The 16,448-nt window shown below is 53.1% G+C and overlaps 7 protein-coding genes and 3 non-coding genes across 10 annotated transcripts; 2 read left to right on the plus strand and 8 right to left on the minus strand.

The window, feature by feature from the left end:
• Window positions 1–425: 425 nt before the first annotated feature.
• On the minus strand, window positions 426–1,599 carry cyp1 (putative peptidyl prolyl cis-trans isomerase (CypC)). The gene is made up of 3 exons (XM_025653096.1): window positions 1,509–1,599; window positions 1,414–1,455; window positions 426–1,338 (listed from the first exon to the last, which is right to left on the minus strand). Exons 1-3 carry the CDS (start codon window positions 1,539–1,541, stop codon window positions 925–927), a joined length of 489 nt encoding a protein of 162 aa, XP_025500605.1. The 5' UTR covers window positions 1,542–1,599; the 3' UTR covers window positions 426–924.
• Window positions 1,600–1,702: 103 nt separating this feature from the next.
• Window positions 1,703–3,956, plus strand: BO66DRAFT_394294 (aspartic endopeptidase). Its single transcript, XM_025647963.1, has one exon. The coding sequence runs from the start codon at window positions 1,830–1,832 to the stop codon at window positions 3,696–3,698; it is 1,869 nt and encodes a 622-aa protein (XP_025500606.1). The 5' UTR covers window positions 1,703–1,829; the 3' UTR covers window positions 3,699–3,956.
• On the minus strand, window positions 3,911–5,062 carry BO66DRAFT_422562 (3' exoribonuclease family protein; the record flags this gene model as incomplete). Its single annotated transcript, XM_025650055.1, has 1 exon — window positions 3,911–5,062. The coding sequence occupies one exon, from the start codon at window positions 5,060–5,062 to the stop codon at window positions 3,911–3,913; it is 1,152 nt and encodes a 383-aa protein (XP_025500607.1).
• A 580-nt stretch (window positions 5,063–5,642) lies between these two features.
• On the minus strand, window positions 5,643–5,734 carry BO66DRAFT_t261. Its single transcript has one exon. It is a non-coding gene; the product is annotated as a tRNA-OTHER (tRNA).
• A 396-nt stretch (window positions 5,735–6,130) lies between these two features.
• On the minus strand, window positions 6,131–6,202 carry BO66DRAFT_t260. The gene has a single exon. It is a non-coding gene; the product is annotated as a tRNA-OTHER (tRNA).
• A 682-nt stretch (window positions 6,203–6,884) lies between these two features.
• On the minus strand, window positions 6,885–6,953 carry BO66DRAFT_t259. The gene has a single exon. It is a non-coding gene; the product is annotated as a tRNA-Ala (tRNA).
• A 921-nt stretch (window positions 6,954–7,874) lies between these two features.
• Window positions 7,875–9,422, minus strand: BO66DRAFT_394296 (GNAT family N-acetyltransferase). The gene has a single exon (XM_025647964.1). It carries the CDS (start codon window positions 9,310–9,312, stop codon window positions 8,149–8,151), a length of 1,164 nt encoding a protein of 387 aa, XP_025500608.1. The 5' UTR covers window positions 9,313–9,422; the 3' UTR covers window positions 7,875–8,148.
• Window positions 9,423–9,954: 532 nt separating this feature from the next.
• BO66DRAFT_166896 (SGF11 family protein) lies at window positions 9,955–11,495 on the plus strand. Its single transcript, XM_025642268.1, has 3 exons — window positions 9,955–10,152; window positions 10,359–10,442; window positions 10,537–11,495. Exons 2-3 carry the CDS (start codon window positions 10,377–10,379, stop codon window positions 11,461–11,463), a joined length of 993 nt encoding a protein of 330 aa, XP_025500609.1. The 5' UTR covers window positions 9,955–10,152; window positions 10,359–10,376; the 3' UTR covers window positions 11,464–11,495.
• A 574-nt stretch (window positions 11,496–12,069) lies between these two features.
• BO66DRAFT_356087 (putative MFS drug efflux pump) lies at window positions 12,070–14,768 on the minus strand. Its single transcript, XM_025644873.1, has 8 exons — window positions 14,460–14,768; window positions 14,307–14,385; window positions 14,192–14,250; window positions 13,979–14,135; window positions 13,540–13,919; window positions 13,105–13,477; window positions 12,921–13,051; window positions 12,070–12,733 (listed from the first exon to the last, which is right to left on the minus strand). The coding sequence occupies exons 1-8, from the start codon at window positions 14,613–14,615 to the stop codon at window positions 12,320–12,322; spliced, it is 1,749 nt and encodes a 582-aa protein (XP_025500610.1). The 5' UTR covers window positions 14,616–14,768; the 3' UTR covers window positions 12,070–12,319.
• Window positions 14,769–15,158: 390 nt separating this feature from the next.
• On the minus strand, window positions 15,159–16,350 carry BO66DRAFT_394299 (PaaI family thioesterase). The gene is made up of 2 exons (XM_025647965.1): window positions 15,900–16,350; window positions 15,159–15,766 (listed from the first exon to the last, which is right to left on the minus strand). Exons 1-2 carry the CDS (start codon window positions 16,326–16,328, stop codon window positions 15,389–15,391), a joined length of 807 nt encoding a protein of 268 aa, XP_025500611.1. The 5' UTR covers window positions 16,329–16,350; the 3' UTR covers window positions 15,159–15,388.
• Between the last annotated feature and the right edge of the window lie 98 nt (window positions 16,351–16,448).

Below are 16,448 nucleotides of genomic sequence, written 5' to 3' on the forward strand. Positions count from 1 at the left end.
CTCGGTGATCTGTATTTGTCTAGATAAAGATAATTATTGCGTGCTTAAGAGTATTCTTCACCAGCTATTCTGATAACACAAGACAAAGACAAGGAGCTATGATGAATGGATAGGTAAAGCTGGAGCTGTAATTTGCATTCGACACAAAACACAGCGCTATAGATCAAGCTCTGTACTCCTCGAAATCCAGCCAAGCTTTGCTCATCCCCTTAGAGTCCCTTCAGAGCTAGCTAGAAGTTCATTCTACTACATAGTACTTCGTATAGCAGAGGAGCTATGCATTGTTGCATCATACATGGAATACACGTGCCTCAGGCTGCGAGCCAAAGCACTAATCCCGATACGGTTAGGCGGCATCTGGGAGAACCGCTTAAGGAGCAATTCTCCCACAACGTCAGGTTTCTTTCTTCTTCACACCACTCCTAGTGCTCTGCACAGGCTTACTGCTGTCTCAACCGTAGCAGTATGTCGTCCGCGGACAAGCCTTCACTGGTCCTTGTCTTATTAGGAGTGGTAGAAAGAATCTTCACTCTGTATCTGCTGCTCTGGATGGTAACATCTGATGGAAGCGGTTCGTTTTGTAGTGATACATTCCACTCATCTAAAATCATCTGTCTGTCTGCGAACTACATGAGTGTACCTTCTCTCCTTCGCAGATAGCAAGCTGTAGCTTCTGTACCTCAACAATTGAGCCATGTATCGCCGTGATGGAACCGAAATATGGCTGTCAGTGCTGTGCGTGACGCCGCCAATAGCGTGGTTACCGGCGCCAGGATGTTTCTCAAGCTCTGGTCATCCTGACCTCCATATGGCCCGACGACTGTCCTGTGTTCCACTGGCAGGAAGTAGACATTGCTGGGATGTGTCAACGGAGCTCTTTAGTCCAATCTGCCTCGCAGTATTCGATGTTCCCCCACAACGATCTCACTCGTCCGTGCCTTCTTCCACGACCCTGGCGCGGATGATCTTGACCTCGTCCATCGGTCTATCCTCGCCATTCGTCTTCACGAGACCCATGCGCTGGATCACCCTCATGCCGCTCTTGACGCGGCCGAAGATAGTGTGCTTTCCATCCAGCCACGGCGTCGGTGCCAGCGTGACGAAGAACTGGCTGCCATTGGTGTTGGGACCGCTGTTCGCCATGCTCAGGATGCCAGCTCCGGTATGCTTCAGGTTGGGGTTGATCTCGTCCTCGAATTTCTCGCCGTAGATGGAGCTTCCTCCTCTTCCAGTGCCGGTAGGGTCGCCAGTCTGAACCATGAAGTTGGGGATGATGCGGTGGAAAATGACATCGTTGTAGTATCCTCGTTGCGCAAGGGTTGCGAAGTTCTTACACGTCTAGATGGTATGGCATGAGTCAGCTCAGAAGAACCTTGAAGTGTGCGTAGTGAGCTTAGTCTTTCTGTGACTGACCTTGGGCGCATGCGCATTGTAGAGCTCGACAGTGAACGAGCCCTGGGACCAGTTAGCAGCTTGAACTTTCTGGAAAGGCTTCGCCATAGACATACCATGCTCGTATCAAACGCTACATCAGTGGCCATTGTGAGAGAGAAGCTAGTACTCGAGTACTGATATGCGAATTTCTGGAGGGGAAGGATGGGACATGCAAAGGTGGAGTGCGGCGGGAAAGTGAGGATTGGGCCTTGGCGTTGCATATTCACGCGGAACAATGACCGCATCCCAAGATACTGGTAAACACACTGCTTCAACAGCTATGGCCTGAGCACTTTCTGCCCCAACTTTCAGAACAACCATTTCGGCCCCCTCACATAGGCAGCATATCTCATAGTTCAGGCATCCCACCCCTGCTCCAGGCCTCCGCAGCCACCATGGACGACGTCAGCCCTTTCGCGGAGATCCTGGGCCAGGTCATCTATCAGTTTACCCTCATCAAGCCTCTTCTCCCAACCTACGGTCACCTCCTCCTCTCCGCGATCTTTCCTATCTATATCGGCGCGCATGCATCGTTAGCGAAACCGCCGTCGGCCACAAAGCCCCCCAAGAAAACACAAGACTCCGAGTACGAATCGGATGACGATGAATCGGAGGAGGACAACAAAAGCAACGGCCACAAGATGGAGGGTCTGGCACCAAGCGACGCCTTGATGTTCCCTCTCACAGCCGGACTCACACTCGGAGGACTGTATCTGTTCATTAAATACAAAGGGGCTGAGACGCTGAACAAGATCCTTGGTTACTACTTCTCGCAGATGGGGCTCTTCTTCGCCATAGCGTTCTTGAAAGACTTTCTCTCTGTCGTCAGATCCTTCGTCTTCCCAAGGAGATACAGCTCTGCTGGCCGAACCTGGAAACAGAGACCCTCCGAGAAGGCTTTCATCGCCGCCAAAGACGACCCAAACAATCCTCAATCGGCAGACAGTCGGCGTTCTCCCCTTCCCGGCGTCTTCAGCCGAATTCCACTCCCTGGTGTTGTACGTACTGCGATCTGGAAATTTCGCAGCACGCTATACTGGCGGGCCAAGCTTCGCGTTCATGTGCATCGACTTGTGCGTGGTGAAGTCTGGCTGGATATGCTGGATCTCCTCAGTACCCTCCTGGCGTTGCCCGCGATCGGCTACTTCACCTTCGTCACCAAGCCATGGTGGCTGACCAACTTCTTGGGCTTCAGCTTCTGTTACGGTACCTTGCAGTTCATGTCTCCGTCGACCTTCGTGACCGGATCGCTCATCCTGGGATCCCTGTTCTTCTACGACATCTACTTCGTCTACTTCACCCCGCTGATGGTGACAGTCGCCAAGAAACTCGATGTGCCCATCAAGCTTCTTTTCCCGCGGCCTCCGGTCTCTGGCGAAGCTCCGGACACCGTGTCGCTGGCTATGTTGGGCTTGGGCGACATTATCATCCCGGGTATGATGGTGGGGCTGGCCCTGCGCTTTGACCTCTACCTCTACTACAAGCGGAAGGGCTTGCAGAAGGCTCGGGCGGAGGGCAACGGAGTGGAATTCATCAAGCCCATATATCAATCCGCCACTGGAGGCTGGGGAGAGCGCTTTTGGACGCGGTCCGTGGCACCGAAGGAGCCTGAATTGCAGCCCCCATACCACGATGCTCGGTCTTTCCCCAAGACGTACTTCAAGGCCAGTGTTGTCGGATACTTAGTGGGGATGATCGCGACGCTGGTGGTGATGCAGATCTTTGATCATCCTCAGCCCGCTCTCTTGTACCTTGTCCCCGGGGTCCTGATCTCTTTGTGGGGCACTGCCTTGGTTAGAAACGAGATCGGTGAGATGTGGGAGTTCAGCGAGGAGGACGAGGATGATGAGGAGAGCGACGAGAAATCAGAGGACAAGAAGGAGCATCCCGAACGCCAGGAAAATCTGGGCTTCTTTTCTCGCATTCTCTCCTATTGCAAGAACTCCGACGGCGGCCGTGCTGAGACATCCGAAGAAAAGGACAAGAAGGCGGAAGGTGATGATGCTATTGATGACGATGATAAAGACTCCAACACATCCAGTGACAAAGAAGAGGAGGCCAAAGACTTCGAATTGTTCACAGTCTCCCTCTTCTATCCCAACAAGGCGAAGAAAGCTCTCAAGTCAAAGAGTCCCGCGCTCAGCAGTAAGTCGAGTGCGGCGGACGAAGAGAATTGGTCGGTTGTGGGCGCAGAGGGTGACAGTGAGCCTCCAACCAAGCGTCGTCGGCGAAGTCCTCGCCATGCAGGCGCAACCAGTCCTTGAAAGAATCGTTGAATCAGATGCATTGTTGGAGTTGCGCACTCGTTACGTTTTAGGTTGCTGGTGCTTGTTGACTTACCCTAAAATATTAGATAACTGACCACGAGGGAACGAGAAGAAAGCAATAAGAAAAGAGATGACAACGAATCTGGTATCATTTACTGTAACACTAGCTATTTTCACGCAAGTTAGAAGAATAAAAGGAAGGAGAAATTTCAACACTGCTCCAAGATCAGCTTCAGACTCTCCCATCTCTCCGCAGCGATATCCACCAACTGCTTCAACTCCCTCCCATCCACCGCCCACCCACCATTCTTCTCCATCTTAACAATCACCGTCTTCCCCATCTCCCGATCCACCACCAAACACACGCGCTCCTGACTCAACCCCTCCTCATACCCATCAGGATCCGCCAAGATCCACCGCCGCTGCATACCCCTCCGCTGATCCTCCTCAATCTTCTTCTCCTCCTCCGCATCCGGCACAATCACCGCCCTCCACCCCGCCGCCGCATCCGCCTCAAACACACAGAACGAGCTGGCGATTGGCAACCCCCGCAGAGACAGCCTCGTCGCCTCCGCCACGGTCTCGGAGCACACGACCATCTCATTATCAGCATCCCACCACGCGCGCGGCAGCCGGGTATCCCGCAACGCCGCCAGGACCGCCGCCCACGCCGCGTCAAACGCATTCCCCGCCAGCGAGATGATCATGATATCGATATACAGGACCCAAAACGCCTTGATCTCCTTCCCGTCATTCTTCTTCTTCTGTCCCTCATCATCTGCATCAACATCCATATCCCCATCTCCTCCAAACGAAGGTACCTGATACCAAACCCGCAGATCCTCCGCCCGCACCAACCGGGTACTGTGCAACAGCCCCAGAATCTGATGGGAGAGGGACTGCGCGAGGGCCGAGGGCGGCGCGCCCGGCACGAACCCCGGCGCGCAGCCGGTGCTCAGCGAGAGGTTCGGCACCAGGAGGTTGAGGTCTTGGATCTGGGATTCGTCGGCGTCGGCGTCGGCGTCATTCTTGGTCGTGTTCTGGCGATGTTTGGCACCGGACGAAGCGTGCGACACGCTCCACGAGGCGATGTCGCTCGTGGGGAGGAGTTCGGCGCGCACGCCGCAGACGGCGGTGGTGTCGCCGACGCGGACGACGGCGCTGCCGTTCGTGTGGGTGAGGGAGCCCGTGTTGGCGGAGGTGGGCCGGAACTGCGCGGGCTGGCGGCCGTTGGCGCGGAGGGAGGGTTGGTTGCTGGCCGCGGGCGGGGAGAGGTGCGCGAGGAGGTAGGCGTGAGGTTGGAGGCGGGCGAATTGCGAGGGGGGGAGGGTCAGGGCTGGGGGCGGCGCTGAGGAGGCCATGATTGCGTTTTGAGGATGGTGGAGAGGCTCGTTTCGTTGTTGGTGCAATGCTGTGTTGGTAGCTGTCAAGATTGTATAGAGGGATTGGGAAGAGATGATGCGCTGGTTTGAACAACTCTCTGACTGTGTGAGTGAAGGTTCGTAGGTTGGTTTGTCGGTGGATTCAAACTGCGTTGCATTTTTCGGCGGCAGAATTGTGGGGTTATCTTTGGGCGGTGAAAGGGGGGAGCTCTAGTAGCCCAGCTGCTTAGCGTGTTAGCGGCACTAGTCTCCATAGATCGAGATCTAGCTGCTGCGATAGCCTATCTGTCGTCCAAGCAGTTTAAGGTGCTTCTTTACTCTATCGAGCCTAGAATATCTTGTTCGTGGATTTAAGCTGTTGGAACACATGTAGTTTGTCATTGCCATGAAGTAGCTTAATTGAGTGGATCGATCCCTATGAGTTTACCAAAACACAATAGTGCTAAATCCTATACCTAGGTACTCTTGATCTCGCTATGCTATACTTCTTCGCAGCATCCAAGTACACCCTTTTAGGCGGCGAGTACAGCGGAAGAAAGGAAACCGCAAAAAAGAACATACCCGGGGCTGGGATTCGAACCCAGGCCTGTAATGGTGCGGATGGGTTTACCCCGAACGCAACTGCCGTGCTGACCGCTACACCACCCCGGGTCTCGTTGGCAGTACACGGCCAGCTCTTGACAACATGCTCCCCAGGTGTAAGTCAAATGGCTGCAAAAAGCGTGCGCAGCAGGCCCTGGTAAAAACACAATATACTGATATTGTGTCGATTGCGACTAAGCCATTCACTCAATACGAGACCGAGCGTTTCGGACCCTGATTGCGCCTTATGTAGACCCCAAAAAGTTACCACGCGTATTCCACCGTTTCCTCCTTCCTCCCCAATATCCACATTGTAAGTATCGTCACTGCGAGGCAGGAGCGTTGGCGCAAGTGCAAGGGAAAGGATAGGTGCCATGAGATTTCGATGGTGATTTCTGAGCTCTGAGGGCTTCGCGCGCGGATTGATGGAGCAGAGGAAGCTGAAAAGACGCAGAAAGACAAGGTTGCCGAGGCTGGGATTCGAACCCAAATCTCCTCTCATGGCGAGAGGCGTGTTACCAGTTACACCACCACGGCGATTGTGAGCCGGCTGCCGAGGCTGGTAGCCTTAGTCGGTCCCACGCCTAGACAGCCCTTGCTCTCGAGCGCGGACTCGTTTCAGGCGCGAGCTGCAGAGAAGCCACGATGTTCGCCCCGGCTGCGTGGTTACCGTCTATTGAGGGGCTAGCAATAAGCGACACTGACCTGGCTATATTCTGCGCTCCTTCCTGCGATTCAAAACTGCGTGGTTGTCTGATAAAAGACGGTTGTTCTGGAAAGCTGCGAAGGACACAAAAGGCAAAAAAGCGCCGCTACTGGGACTCGACCAGATCTCGCCGAAGGTAGCGGCGCGTCCTACCATTGCACCACAGCGGCCATTGTTAGTGAAGTATGCTTGACACTTGTAGAAGCCACCCCCTGGACTAACTGTTGGGACTGCTATTTCAGATGAAACGCTTCTTTCCGTAGCTTGATAGAGCTCGACAGACACGGCGGTTTGATAGCAAGAGCCTGGCTTGGGCAGCTGTAAAGGAGAAAGAGACGTATGAAAAGGATAAAAACAAAGTAGATGCGACCGCTGCGACTCGAACCCAGGCAGCCTGTAGCGGTGGGCGTGCTACCCACCCGCTACACCATACGGGCAAGCGGAGGGCGGCGCGCTCGAAATTGTGGCCTACATCGACCGTAGGTGAACATTTTGGCAGGGCGAAAAAAGAAGTGCCAGTGCTGGGATTCGACCAGATCTCGCCCAAGCTGGCGGCGCGTTCTACCATTGCACTACACCGGCGATTGTTGGTGTAGTGCTATCCTTTTTAACATATACCGTGGCAGGCGCACCATTTCATGCAACCATGAGAAGAAAAGGAGGCCTGCCAGGCACTGGAAAAGAAATTCAGGGGGTTCTCTAACATGAACCTCTGGGGTTAACATGGTTTCCGATTACCCATACCAGCCAGGTGTCGATCAAGTAGAAAGCCAGTAGTAGGCGTGCTGATAAAAGCGGCGGCGGAAGTAGGGAAAAGGAGATTGCCGAGGCTGGAATTCGAACGGATCACCCGTGACCTCCCTGGCCCGAGGTGTATTCACTCATTAAAACACACTGGCTGGTTGTTACTGGTATGACGCGTCTCTTCATCGTCTACTGCCCAGGGGTAGCAGTGGATGCACTTTGAGGGGTAAGTCAATTTCGAAGTGAGTGTTAGTGTTCATAATAGAAGTTCAAGGCGCGTATGAAGCTTTCTAGAGTCGATGTCTTGGTGTTCATGATGAGAGATTGGTGTAGGAAGAGTTGAGTTGTAGAAAGAGATCAGAGAGTGATGAAATATTTTGAACATGGCGTGAGTTTCGTGGGCGGGGCGGGGGGCGGGACGCCGCGCTCCTTTATATAGGCGATGGTGGGTCTGGACCGTGCAGTCCACCGTAGAGAAATAATAGGCTGTCAATCGTTGTGGGTTCCAGTGGGTTGTGGAACACCAACACGAATTAGTAACTGTCTGCCACAGCCGAGGATCACATTCACCATGTCTATCACTCGTAGAGATGTGTGTAGCTACTCTAAGGTAGTATGTTTCCTATGACTCACGGCTACCAGGGATACACTATCTTCTCGGCATACTCAGTGGGTCGAGACACATATTCACATTAGTGACGGAGATCTATTGGGAAATACTTATGCTAATGACAGGCCTGACATGAACGTGAGAGCCTAATGTATTTAGCCTTGGGTCTATTTCAAATTATTCTTCTAGAACAAATCAGTTCAGGTAATATAAATGCTCGTAGTAAAGTACTCCAATATATGAATGAAAGATGATTGCGAAATTCGAACAAGCACAGCACAGGTAGAAGATGTGTGTTCTATAAAGTGTATGATGCAGGTAACAAACAGGGTATCCATGGTAATTCAAAACAACATGCCCAAACGATGCAACGCGTGACGGGACTTTGATATCACGATGACAAAAAACTGAGGCGATAGCAGACTAACGTTTTGCGTGATCCTCTTCAGCCTTGCGCTTTCTATTGAGGCCATCGTCGGCTTCGGAAAGCTTGGATTCCGAATCCAAGATTGGCTGCACTCCATGGTCCTCCTGTTCGTCTTCTGCCTCGACCTTCTCCCAGTCTTCATCGTCGTCTTCATTGACAGACTTGTGCTTCGGATTTATAGAAGGTAGACTGTTCCGAACCTGGGTTTCCACATGCACGTGCTCGTCATCGTTCCACTGCAGGATGAGTTTGACGATTCTGGCCCCAGAGGGTCTCAGGCGGCGGTAGTAATTTTCAACAACGCCGTCCTCTAATTGGAAGCCACGCGCAAGGTACCATTTCAGACCGTCTTCATTGGCTTCGTGCACGTGTGCCGTGACAGTGCGAATGTTGTAATGTCTCACCAGGTCGGAGACTTGAGGTGGAGCTTCTAGATTCGAGGACGCAGAGGGAAGCGAGGAAGTATATAGTAGCGAGTTGAGCAGTGAGGCTGCAACTCCACACCCTCGATACGGAGAAAGAAGGTGAAGTGTCTGGATGTAGAGGTTGGTCGGTTCTTGCTGCTGGGAGTGGTGACGAGCCTGCAGAAATTTTGCGGCAGTGGAAGGCAGTCGCTCCAGCCGACAGCGAATCCCCCCGATGACTTTATCGGTACCAGTTGTTGGTGCCTTGAGATTGGTCGACGAAGAAGGTGCGGTCGATGCGGGCGCTGCAGCCACCGGGTGGTCATGGTAAATGGCCACGCGGGACAGCGACGCGATCACGGGGTCAGTGACCGTGGCTGTGTAAAATGAGTTCGGGTAGCGAATGGGCAGCAGCAACCCCGTGATCCGAGTCAGGGAGGGTATGTGAGCCGTACTCACGACTTCGACCGTGACGTGCGGGTGCGGAGTGGGGTGGCCTGATGCTATGCGCTGGGGGTACGCGGTCGGCTCGAAGGGCGTGTCTTTGGAAGAAGGGGGCTGCACTCTGGAGGGCAAGTTGAGTGAGAATGGATTCGATGAAGAGGACGAAGATAGACGGGCTGCTGGGTATACCGGCGGTCGAGCTTGCGCGGGTTTGGAGGAAGAAAACGTCGACACTGAAGCCTGAGGGGCAGACGAAGGTGGAGAGGTAGGCGCTTTGGATTGATGCGCCTTTGCGAAGAATTGGTATGCCATGTCTGGCAAGAAATGGGCTGCTACAAGCAGCACGAGTTAGAGAGTAAGGATCAACAGCTGTTTATAGCAGCATAGGGCTATATGATCGATCAAAGAATAGACGAGAGAACGAGCAGAGAACGTAGGAGGGGAAAGACGCCAGAAGAGGGGAAACGCGCGATTCAAAGCGGTGGACGAGGAAAACGCGGAGATGCGATAAGATAAGATCGGGCGGTCGGACCGGGCTGGATGAGGCAAAGGCCAGCGCCGAAAGAGCCTCTCTCTTCACGGCCCCCCCTCAAATCCAGGATTGCCCCCTGGTGTTGCGCCTGTCGCTTGTTCTTTGGTCTTTTCTTGGCCCGTTCTCCCCATCGACTAGCTGCTTTGCTATATATATGATTATATTCTCAGGTATCCAGGTGAGTGGAGACTCCATGTTGGGATGACGGGCGTAGCGCGCAGTCCGCTGATTCTCCCTACCGTGCGCAGGCAGTTTCCCGCCTCCAGTTAATAAACGCCCGTCACCACTGAAAGTCAAATGGACAATACCTATCCTCCTTTTCACGTGTTACTCTTTTGAATCGACTGGTATCTCTATAGACCTACCCTCCTCTACGGCTTCGTCGGATTCGACCAACACACACTTGACTGTCTCTTACGACATCATCCCAATCGATCCGCATCCGTCGGCGACCAAAGAACTCCGAATCAAACTTGCTTGGACAGTACATACAACCTACATGAAGCTATAACATCGAAGTTCTTGGGGCTCTATCTTGCACAAAGACGGACTTTGCCATACTGGCCGACCTTTAGGGAGAGCCAACCGCACAAATTGGAGTAGGATACGTTGGTATCAAGGTACGTTCGGACTGTGGCTTTCGCATGACGGTCACCCTTGACAGAGCGTTATGGGAACGTTCTTATTTTCACAAGCAATTTGCTTGCGAGAGACGTTAATATCGACCGGCGCACTTTTGACGGTCGCCGCTGCTATTGTTTTCGTGTTCTTCTCTCATGTAGTTCACTCTTTGAGGCTATGCTGTTTCTAACGATCGGCACTTCAGAACACACAAATTACAACGATGGGCGAGTCAAACGGGGCTGAGGAACGGGCATCCTCTTTCCCTCCAGGGACGATAGCGAAACTAGTAAGCACCTCAAGCACGATAAACCACGCTTTATTCGCGCAGATCTATCGTCCACTAGTTGCGCCCCATTCTACACAGTGCTAATACAGTGCAGACCTGCGAAATCCTTAATGACACATTCTACAACATCATCCATGACATAGTCGCCAAAGTACACCGCGATGAGAAGGTTTCCCGCATGCGTTCCGCGGTCGTTGCTGCGCGACAGAAGGCAGATGAGGAGGCGACCAGGCGTCGCGAAGAAAGCGGAAAACCGGCCAGCGCGTTCAAGCCTGGCGATCTCGATTTCGAGGAACTCAAGGACATTCGCGTGGAAACCGACGGGGCCATCTTCGACGAGGGCAAGGTCTACTTAAAGGGCAACCCTCTACAAACCACCAAGGATATCATTTGTCCTGATTGCCGGCTGCCGCGCCTCTTGTACCCTGTGACAGGCGTCGGGGCTCGTGCCCCTCCCGACCCGTACCGCGAGTACTGCCAGAAGCAGCCGACGATCAGCAAACCTGGCCACGACGTCAACGGGAACCCATTCGTGACGGACAAGGTAAAACCTCAGAAGAAGAAGCAAGTCACCACCTCAAATACCCCTGGGTCGAGCCCACCCACCACCCCCGACGGCTCCTTCAAGCAGGCTGTACCGGAAAGAATATCGTTCCCAACGGTGAAGTGTCCGAACTGCCCAAGATACTTTGTCGTGACCCGCGTGGCGCAGCATCTGGACCGCTGCTTGGGCATCTCCGGCCGACCACTGGGTGGCCGCAACAAAACCCCCTTGGAGAACAACAGCAACGGCAGCAGCACGCCCGCCTCCGCTCCGCCCAAACGCCCCCTGATCGACGACGATGGCCCGCCGACCATGAACAAGAAGAAGAAACTCGGTGCTCCCAAGAAGCTGGCGGGGAAGAAGCCCGCCCCTCCCAGCAGCAAGCTCAAGAACGGATTAACACCGGACATGGCCGCTGCAGATGATGCATTTGGTGAGCCCGATATCAAAAGCGAAGCCAACGGGGACAATTCCTGACAGGAACTCGGGGCGTCACCTTTCTTTTGCTCTATGTCTTATAATCCCAATCCCTGTTGTTCATTTAACCACCCCCCCCCAATCCCCGCGATTTCTCCACCACTTTCACCACACATACCTCCTTTATACTCTTTACTTTGCTTTTGCCCCCACCTTCCAACCCCTCATACCTGGCAAAATTCCTTTCTGCATCGCAAAAAGAAATCCCGAGACATTTGGACATAACAGTCTCCCTTTGCCATAACGAAACCAACTCAACACTATTTTTTTTTGACGTAAATACCCGGCATTGTGAAAGGCGTCAATAGGCGGGAAGAAAACCTACTACTTCAGGACCACCGAGTTCACTCGCCCAAGAAGAAAAGGAAAAAGTCTTTAGGACATGATCGGCGCTGCCATTATTCTTCTTTGCTGGATTCTCTCTCTTTACTTATTCTTGATTTTTTTTTTGTTTGTTTTGTTTTTTTCCGTTCGGGTCACCTTCTGAAAGGTTATTGGGTGTTTGTTTTCCCTCATTCTTGTCGGACTTTGTTCTTAGGGATAGATAATCTTGCTCATTGCAACAACTTTGTATTGTACAATAAATGTCTTGGTGGGCCGGATTTTGGGGGAATCCCATGCTCCCGCGTTTGAGAATTGGGAATATACATCTTTGTCCTGCTTGTGGTTCTCTTATTTTCTCCGGCAATTCTGTAAGTTTATGTACAGAGTTGAACCAATCTCAAACCAAGCAAGGGGCCATCCACCACCTGACCATCATAGAAGCATCATGCGTCAATGTATCATTATCATAGGGCGGCATCTGCCCTAACCCTACGCTTTTCTTCCTCTCGTAGACCGTCCCCATCGTTGCGCATCAATGCATCACCACCGCCACATGATCGTTCATATACCGCCGCACATCCCCCAGGAAGCACGCCGCCAGGATCGCCACCCCGCCGAACCCGATGCTGGCATAGTACACCCACTTGTAGCTCTCTGCGAACGCTATCTGACCGGCCGTCACGACCGCTTCGTACGCCGCGGGGTTGCCGGCGATGCCGGGGATCGCGTCGAGCTCCTCGAGGAGCGACGCGCCCGTCAGCTGGATCGCTTCGGCGATGTACTGTGGGTTGGTGATGTTGAGCTGCGTCATCATGACGCCGCCGATGTAGTGCTCGGCGTTGGGCACGAACTTGGAGATGAAAATGTTGTAGTAGATCGTGTAGCCGATGCCGCCGCCGACGACACGGATGGAGAGGGTGAGGGCGGAGATGGTGGCGATTAGGTCCTATGGAGGCAGGAGTGAGGTGTTAGTTGGGTTTGGTCTGGGTTGTTGAAGGGGGATTTGGAGTGATTCGAAGGCGAGGCTATTCACAGAGCTGGCTGCGCGGTGGCATGATGCTGGGGTGGAAGAAGGGGGAATTGTGGGTTGGAGGAAGGGTGGGCAGAACGAGGGTTAGCTATGGCGATCTTACATCTGGACAGATGATGGTTGTCATGATGGATGCTGGAACGACGATGCCGCCGATTCCTAGGCCTGCAAGGACAAGAATACCCCATAATTGGTAGAGGTTGTCGACTCGGCCAATGGAGAGGGCGCCGCAGCCTGGTGGAGATTAGCGCTTATACATAGTTGCATTTTGGTTTTGTAGTACTTACCTGCTGCCATGAGAACGCTGCTTAGAATTAGAAGCTCCTTGTTGTGACCACGAAGCACACTCAGCAGCCATAGCACAATGCATGCACCGATTAGGATGGCAAAGCCGATGGGGATACTGCGAACACCCACGTCAACAGGGTCGTGGCCGTAGACGTTGAACGACTGCGTAGGCCAGAACATGAGGACGGAGAAGAAGTTCGCTCCGGAAATGAAGGTGATGACTAGCGTCAGACCCAAGGTCCAGGGTTCTTGCTTCAAGCGGCTTGGGAAGATGGGATATTTCGCGCCGTAGACTTCCCAGACTGCGAAGAGGACGAGGAGTATGAAACCGAGGATAAGCGGGACGAGGACGTGAGCGGTTTTCCAGCTGTACTGTGAACGTAGAGACGGAGGTTAGAAAGACAGTGCGAAGGAGTATCTCATGCTACGCTTACCATGTAACCACCCCATTGTAAGCCAGCCAAGAAGACGATGAGACCGGAAATGCTGAGGAATCCGCCGACAAAGTCAATACGACGGATGACTTCTGCCTTGCTCAATCCCTCGGAGTTTACTCGAGGTGGTGGGAAGTAAAAGAGCGCTGTGGCCAGTAATCCAAATCCATTCCACGCTCCGCAGAATGCGCCGACGTATCTCCAGCTGCTGTGTGCTGCAATGAGCTGGGCCCAGAGCACCGAGGGACAGAATGGTAAGATGGTGAAGATCAATACCGCCACATATTTGCCCCTCTGTCGCGTTGGTGCCATTTCAGAGGTCGCAGCCAGCGCAGTGAGTTCGTTGACACCTGCTCCTGCCCCTGCAATTGCCATGCCGGCTTCAAGTTGTTAAATGTATTCCACAGTCTGAATAGTGGCAACTCTCTGGCGAACGTACCAATAAATGTATTCATCGTGTTGGCTGTACTGCTCACGATCATACCAAGGCAGATGAGCGAGGCTCCGATGATGGCAACATATCGACGACCGATCAAATCCGACAGCGATCCGACGAAAGGACAGACGCCAGCGAGAGCAAGAAAATTTGCCAGGACCTATATGATACTAGTCGGTAATGAACAATGCCTCAGAGATCGTGGTGTAGTCTTACAAACCAGACCCATCTATCTGCCCCACCGATCTCTCGATAAATATAAGGTGGGATACCCCCTAACGAAATGTTAGACCACTGACATCGCGTTGGATAGACATCAGCGTAGCCGTACCGAATAAGTAGACTGGAATCTGACTTCCAGTCCATAGAAACGCCATTGCGGTGAAACCCATGAATCGACGAAAGGTCATCTAAAAGTCGTACAAGATCAGCAAGTTCTTGATCCAGCCAGTATTTGCTTCCTTTAGTTGAGGATTATACGCACTGGCACCTTCACTTCGCCTTCGATGTCCTCATCGTTGGAGTCTCGTCCAGCCACCTCCCGGTGGCTAAAATCACTCGCTGCATTGTCATTGAAAGATGAATGTGCTGCTGTCTTTTCGTCGACGCCAGCTTGGCTGCGCTGGCCTGCGACGTCCATAGCGTTTAATGTAGATGGAAAGAGACTGGGGAGAAATGTTGACAATGACTAGGTCCAATACCGCGCGGCCAGTGGTGGAACTGCGAATCCGATGAGAATCTGGTCGGACAAAGCAAGGTGAACTCAATTTATATAGGTTATGGCTGGCCACATTGATCAACAGCCAGCACCGGGCCTCGACCCTTCAGATACCCGGTGGGTGTAGATAGCGGAAGTAGCAGCCGTCATGACTCCCTCGCACATCCTTTGGAGGGGAGATGGACAGGCGGAGATGCTACCCCTTTGGGTGACAACCGAGGAAGTTGACAAGTTTTGTAGTGGAGTTACACGGCCTGTACCAGTCCGGAGTGACCGCTTGGTTCCAATGAAAATGTTAGTCTCCTTCCTCCTCCAGAGAAAATGCGGGGGGGCGAAATCGCGGGGAACGGGCGCTGCGGAGAAATCGATGCCACTTCAAAGAAAGCTTGAGAGGCCCACATGGTACAAGCTTCTTTGGCAGTCCTACAGTACAGATTCTGCGATAAATGATAATTGATAAATGAGAAGACAAGCATGGTACTGTACAACATGGAACACTCCAAGGACTTCCTAGACCAGACCTATCTGTCTGTCTCCAGGCTGTCGCGTATACAGCCCCGAAATGGATATTAAGCCGAGGCACCTCATCGTCAGATGAAATAATTATGGACAAGAAGCGAACAGACGAAACTCTAATTCTACCCGGTACGGACAAATCCCGTGACACACTCGCGAGGCTCATTCATGCCACTGTGCTAGAAGCGCTCCCCATCCTCACGGAGCTTGTAGTTCTTGGGGACGACGAACAATGCGCTGGCCTCGACGCACAATTTCCCAACCATATCACGAACTTCGCCTCGGACAAAGGCTTTGCGCTCCGTACTTCTCTCCTGATCCAGAGTGGCATGGAATGTGTAGAAGTTGTTCGAAAAGACCGGTGCCCGGTATTGGAGCTCGAGATTGGCCGTGACTCCGGTGCGTTGGGGGAGATTTCGGATTGCGACACGGCCTAGATGCTCATCAATGATCGTACCGAGCGCGCCTCCGTGGACCATGGTCGGCCACCCTTCCAGACCCGGCCCAAGGTATGCGACATTGACGGCCGTTTTTTCCTTGTCATTGTAAAAGACCCTCTGTACTCAGCCGTCAGTCAAAAAAGATGGTCCAACCAGGCCAAGCTCCACGCCAGGGAATGCATTGAGGTTTCACTGCGTCCGGTCTGGATCGTTGCATCATCCCAGCCCGGGGGTCGGACAAGCAACGTACCTGAAGTCCTATTCCTCTACTCCCTCGCAGCGGACCGGAGGTGAGCCTTTGCGTTTTCTCGTCCTCGGAGAAATTGCCGTAGACATCGGCCTCCACGTAGTCGGGGTTCGCTCGCAACCTCTGCACGATCGGCAGCCAGTGTTCGAATTTCGAATTGATCGCCTCGAGTCGTCCCTGATCCTCGAGCGTACCTGGTAGAGCGGGCGCGGAGACATTCTCATCCATCCAGCTGCCTATGAAGGCTGCGCCACAGGTGCCGAAGATTGCCATGTAGAGCAATCGTCGCGGCCATCGCGACGATCGGAGGGACGATGGCTGGGCGGCAGTATTCAGAGCTCTTGTGTTTGCACGCGCATAGCGTGCAACTGATTGTGATACGGTCGCAGGATGAGGCGCCTGCAATAGGCAGACTCTATGTAGACGGAACATACTGCTCAGCATCGGAGTTGCGATGAAGTGCATTGCTGGGAAGCTCGTCTCCAATGCGGAGGATCGGTGATTAGATAAGAGAAGCGCCGGTATCCGTCACGTGATCTAATTTACAACTAC

Source organism: Aspergillus aculeatinus (assembly GCF_003184765.1).
Source record: "Aspergillus aculeatinus CBS 121060 unplaced genomic scaffold BO66scaffold_47, whole genome shotgun sequence".
NCBI classification, from domain to species: domain Eukaryota; kingdom Fungi; phylum Ascomycota; class Eurotiomycetes; order Eurotiales; family Aspergillaceae; genus Aspergillus; species Aspergillus aculeatinus.

What these genes read in the sequence shown, in the direction of transcription:
- cyp1 (XM_025653096.1), bottom strand. Translation starts at nt 1,541, where the DNA reads ATGGCCACTGATGTAGCGTTTGATACGAGCATG. An exon ending in TAGCGTTTGATACGAGCATG is followed by an intron (nt 1,456 to 1,508) that starts GTATGTCTATGG and finishes AACTGGTCCCAG; the next exon opens with GGCTCGTTCACTGTCGAGCT. An exon ending in ACAATGCGCATGCGCCCAAG is followed by an intron (nt 1,339 to 1,413) that starts GTCAGTCACAGA and finishes CATACCATCTAG; the next exon opens with ACGTGTAAGAACTTCGCAAC.
- BO66DRAFT_394296 (XM_025647964.1), bottom strand. Translation starts at nt 9,312, where the DNA reads ATGGCATACCAATTCTTCGCAAAGGCGCATCAATCCAAAGCGCCTACC.
- BO66DRAFT_166896 (XM_025642268.1), top strand. Translation starts at nt 10,377, where the DNA reads ATGGGCGAGTCAAACGGGGCTGAGGAACGGGCATCCTCTTTCCCTCCA. An exon ending in CAGGGACGATAGCGAAACTA is followed by an intron (nt 10,443 to 10,536) that starts GTAAGCACCTCA and finishes AATACAGTGCAG; the next exon opens with ACCTGCGAAATCCTTAATGA.
- BO66DRAFT_356087 (XM_025644873.1), bottom strand. Translation starts at nt 14,615, where the DNA reads ATGGACGTCGCAGGCCAGCGCAGCCAAGCTGGCGTCGACGAAAAGACA. An exon ending in GATTCCAGTCTACTTATTCG is followed by an intron (nt 14,251 to 14,306) that starts GTACGGCTACGC and finishes ACATTTCGTTAG; the next exon opens with GGGGTATCCCACCTTATATT. An exon ending in TACAATGGGGTGGTTACATG is followed by an intron (nt 13,478 to 13,539) that starts GTAAGCGTAGCA and finishes CTACGTTCACAG; the next exon opens with TACAGCTGGAAAACCGCTCA.
- BO66DRAFT_394299 (XM_025647965.1), bottom strand. Translation starts at nt 16,328, where the DNA reads ATGTTCCGTCTACATAGAGTCTGCCTATTGCAGGCGCCTCATCCTGCG. An exon ending in GTAGAGGAATAGGACTTCAG is followed by an intron (nt 15,767 to 15,899) that starts GTACGTTGCTTG and finishes GGCTGAGTACAG; the next exon opens with AGGGTCTTTTACAATGACAA.
- BO66DRAFT_394294 (XM_025647963.1), top strand. Translation starts at nt 1,830, where the DNA reads ATGGACGACGTCAGCCCTTTCGCGGAGATCCTGGGCCAGGTCATCTAT.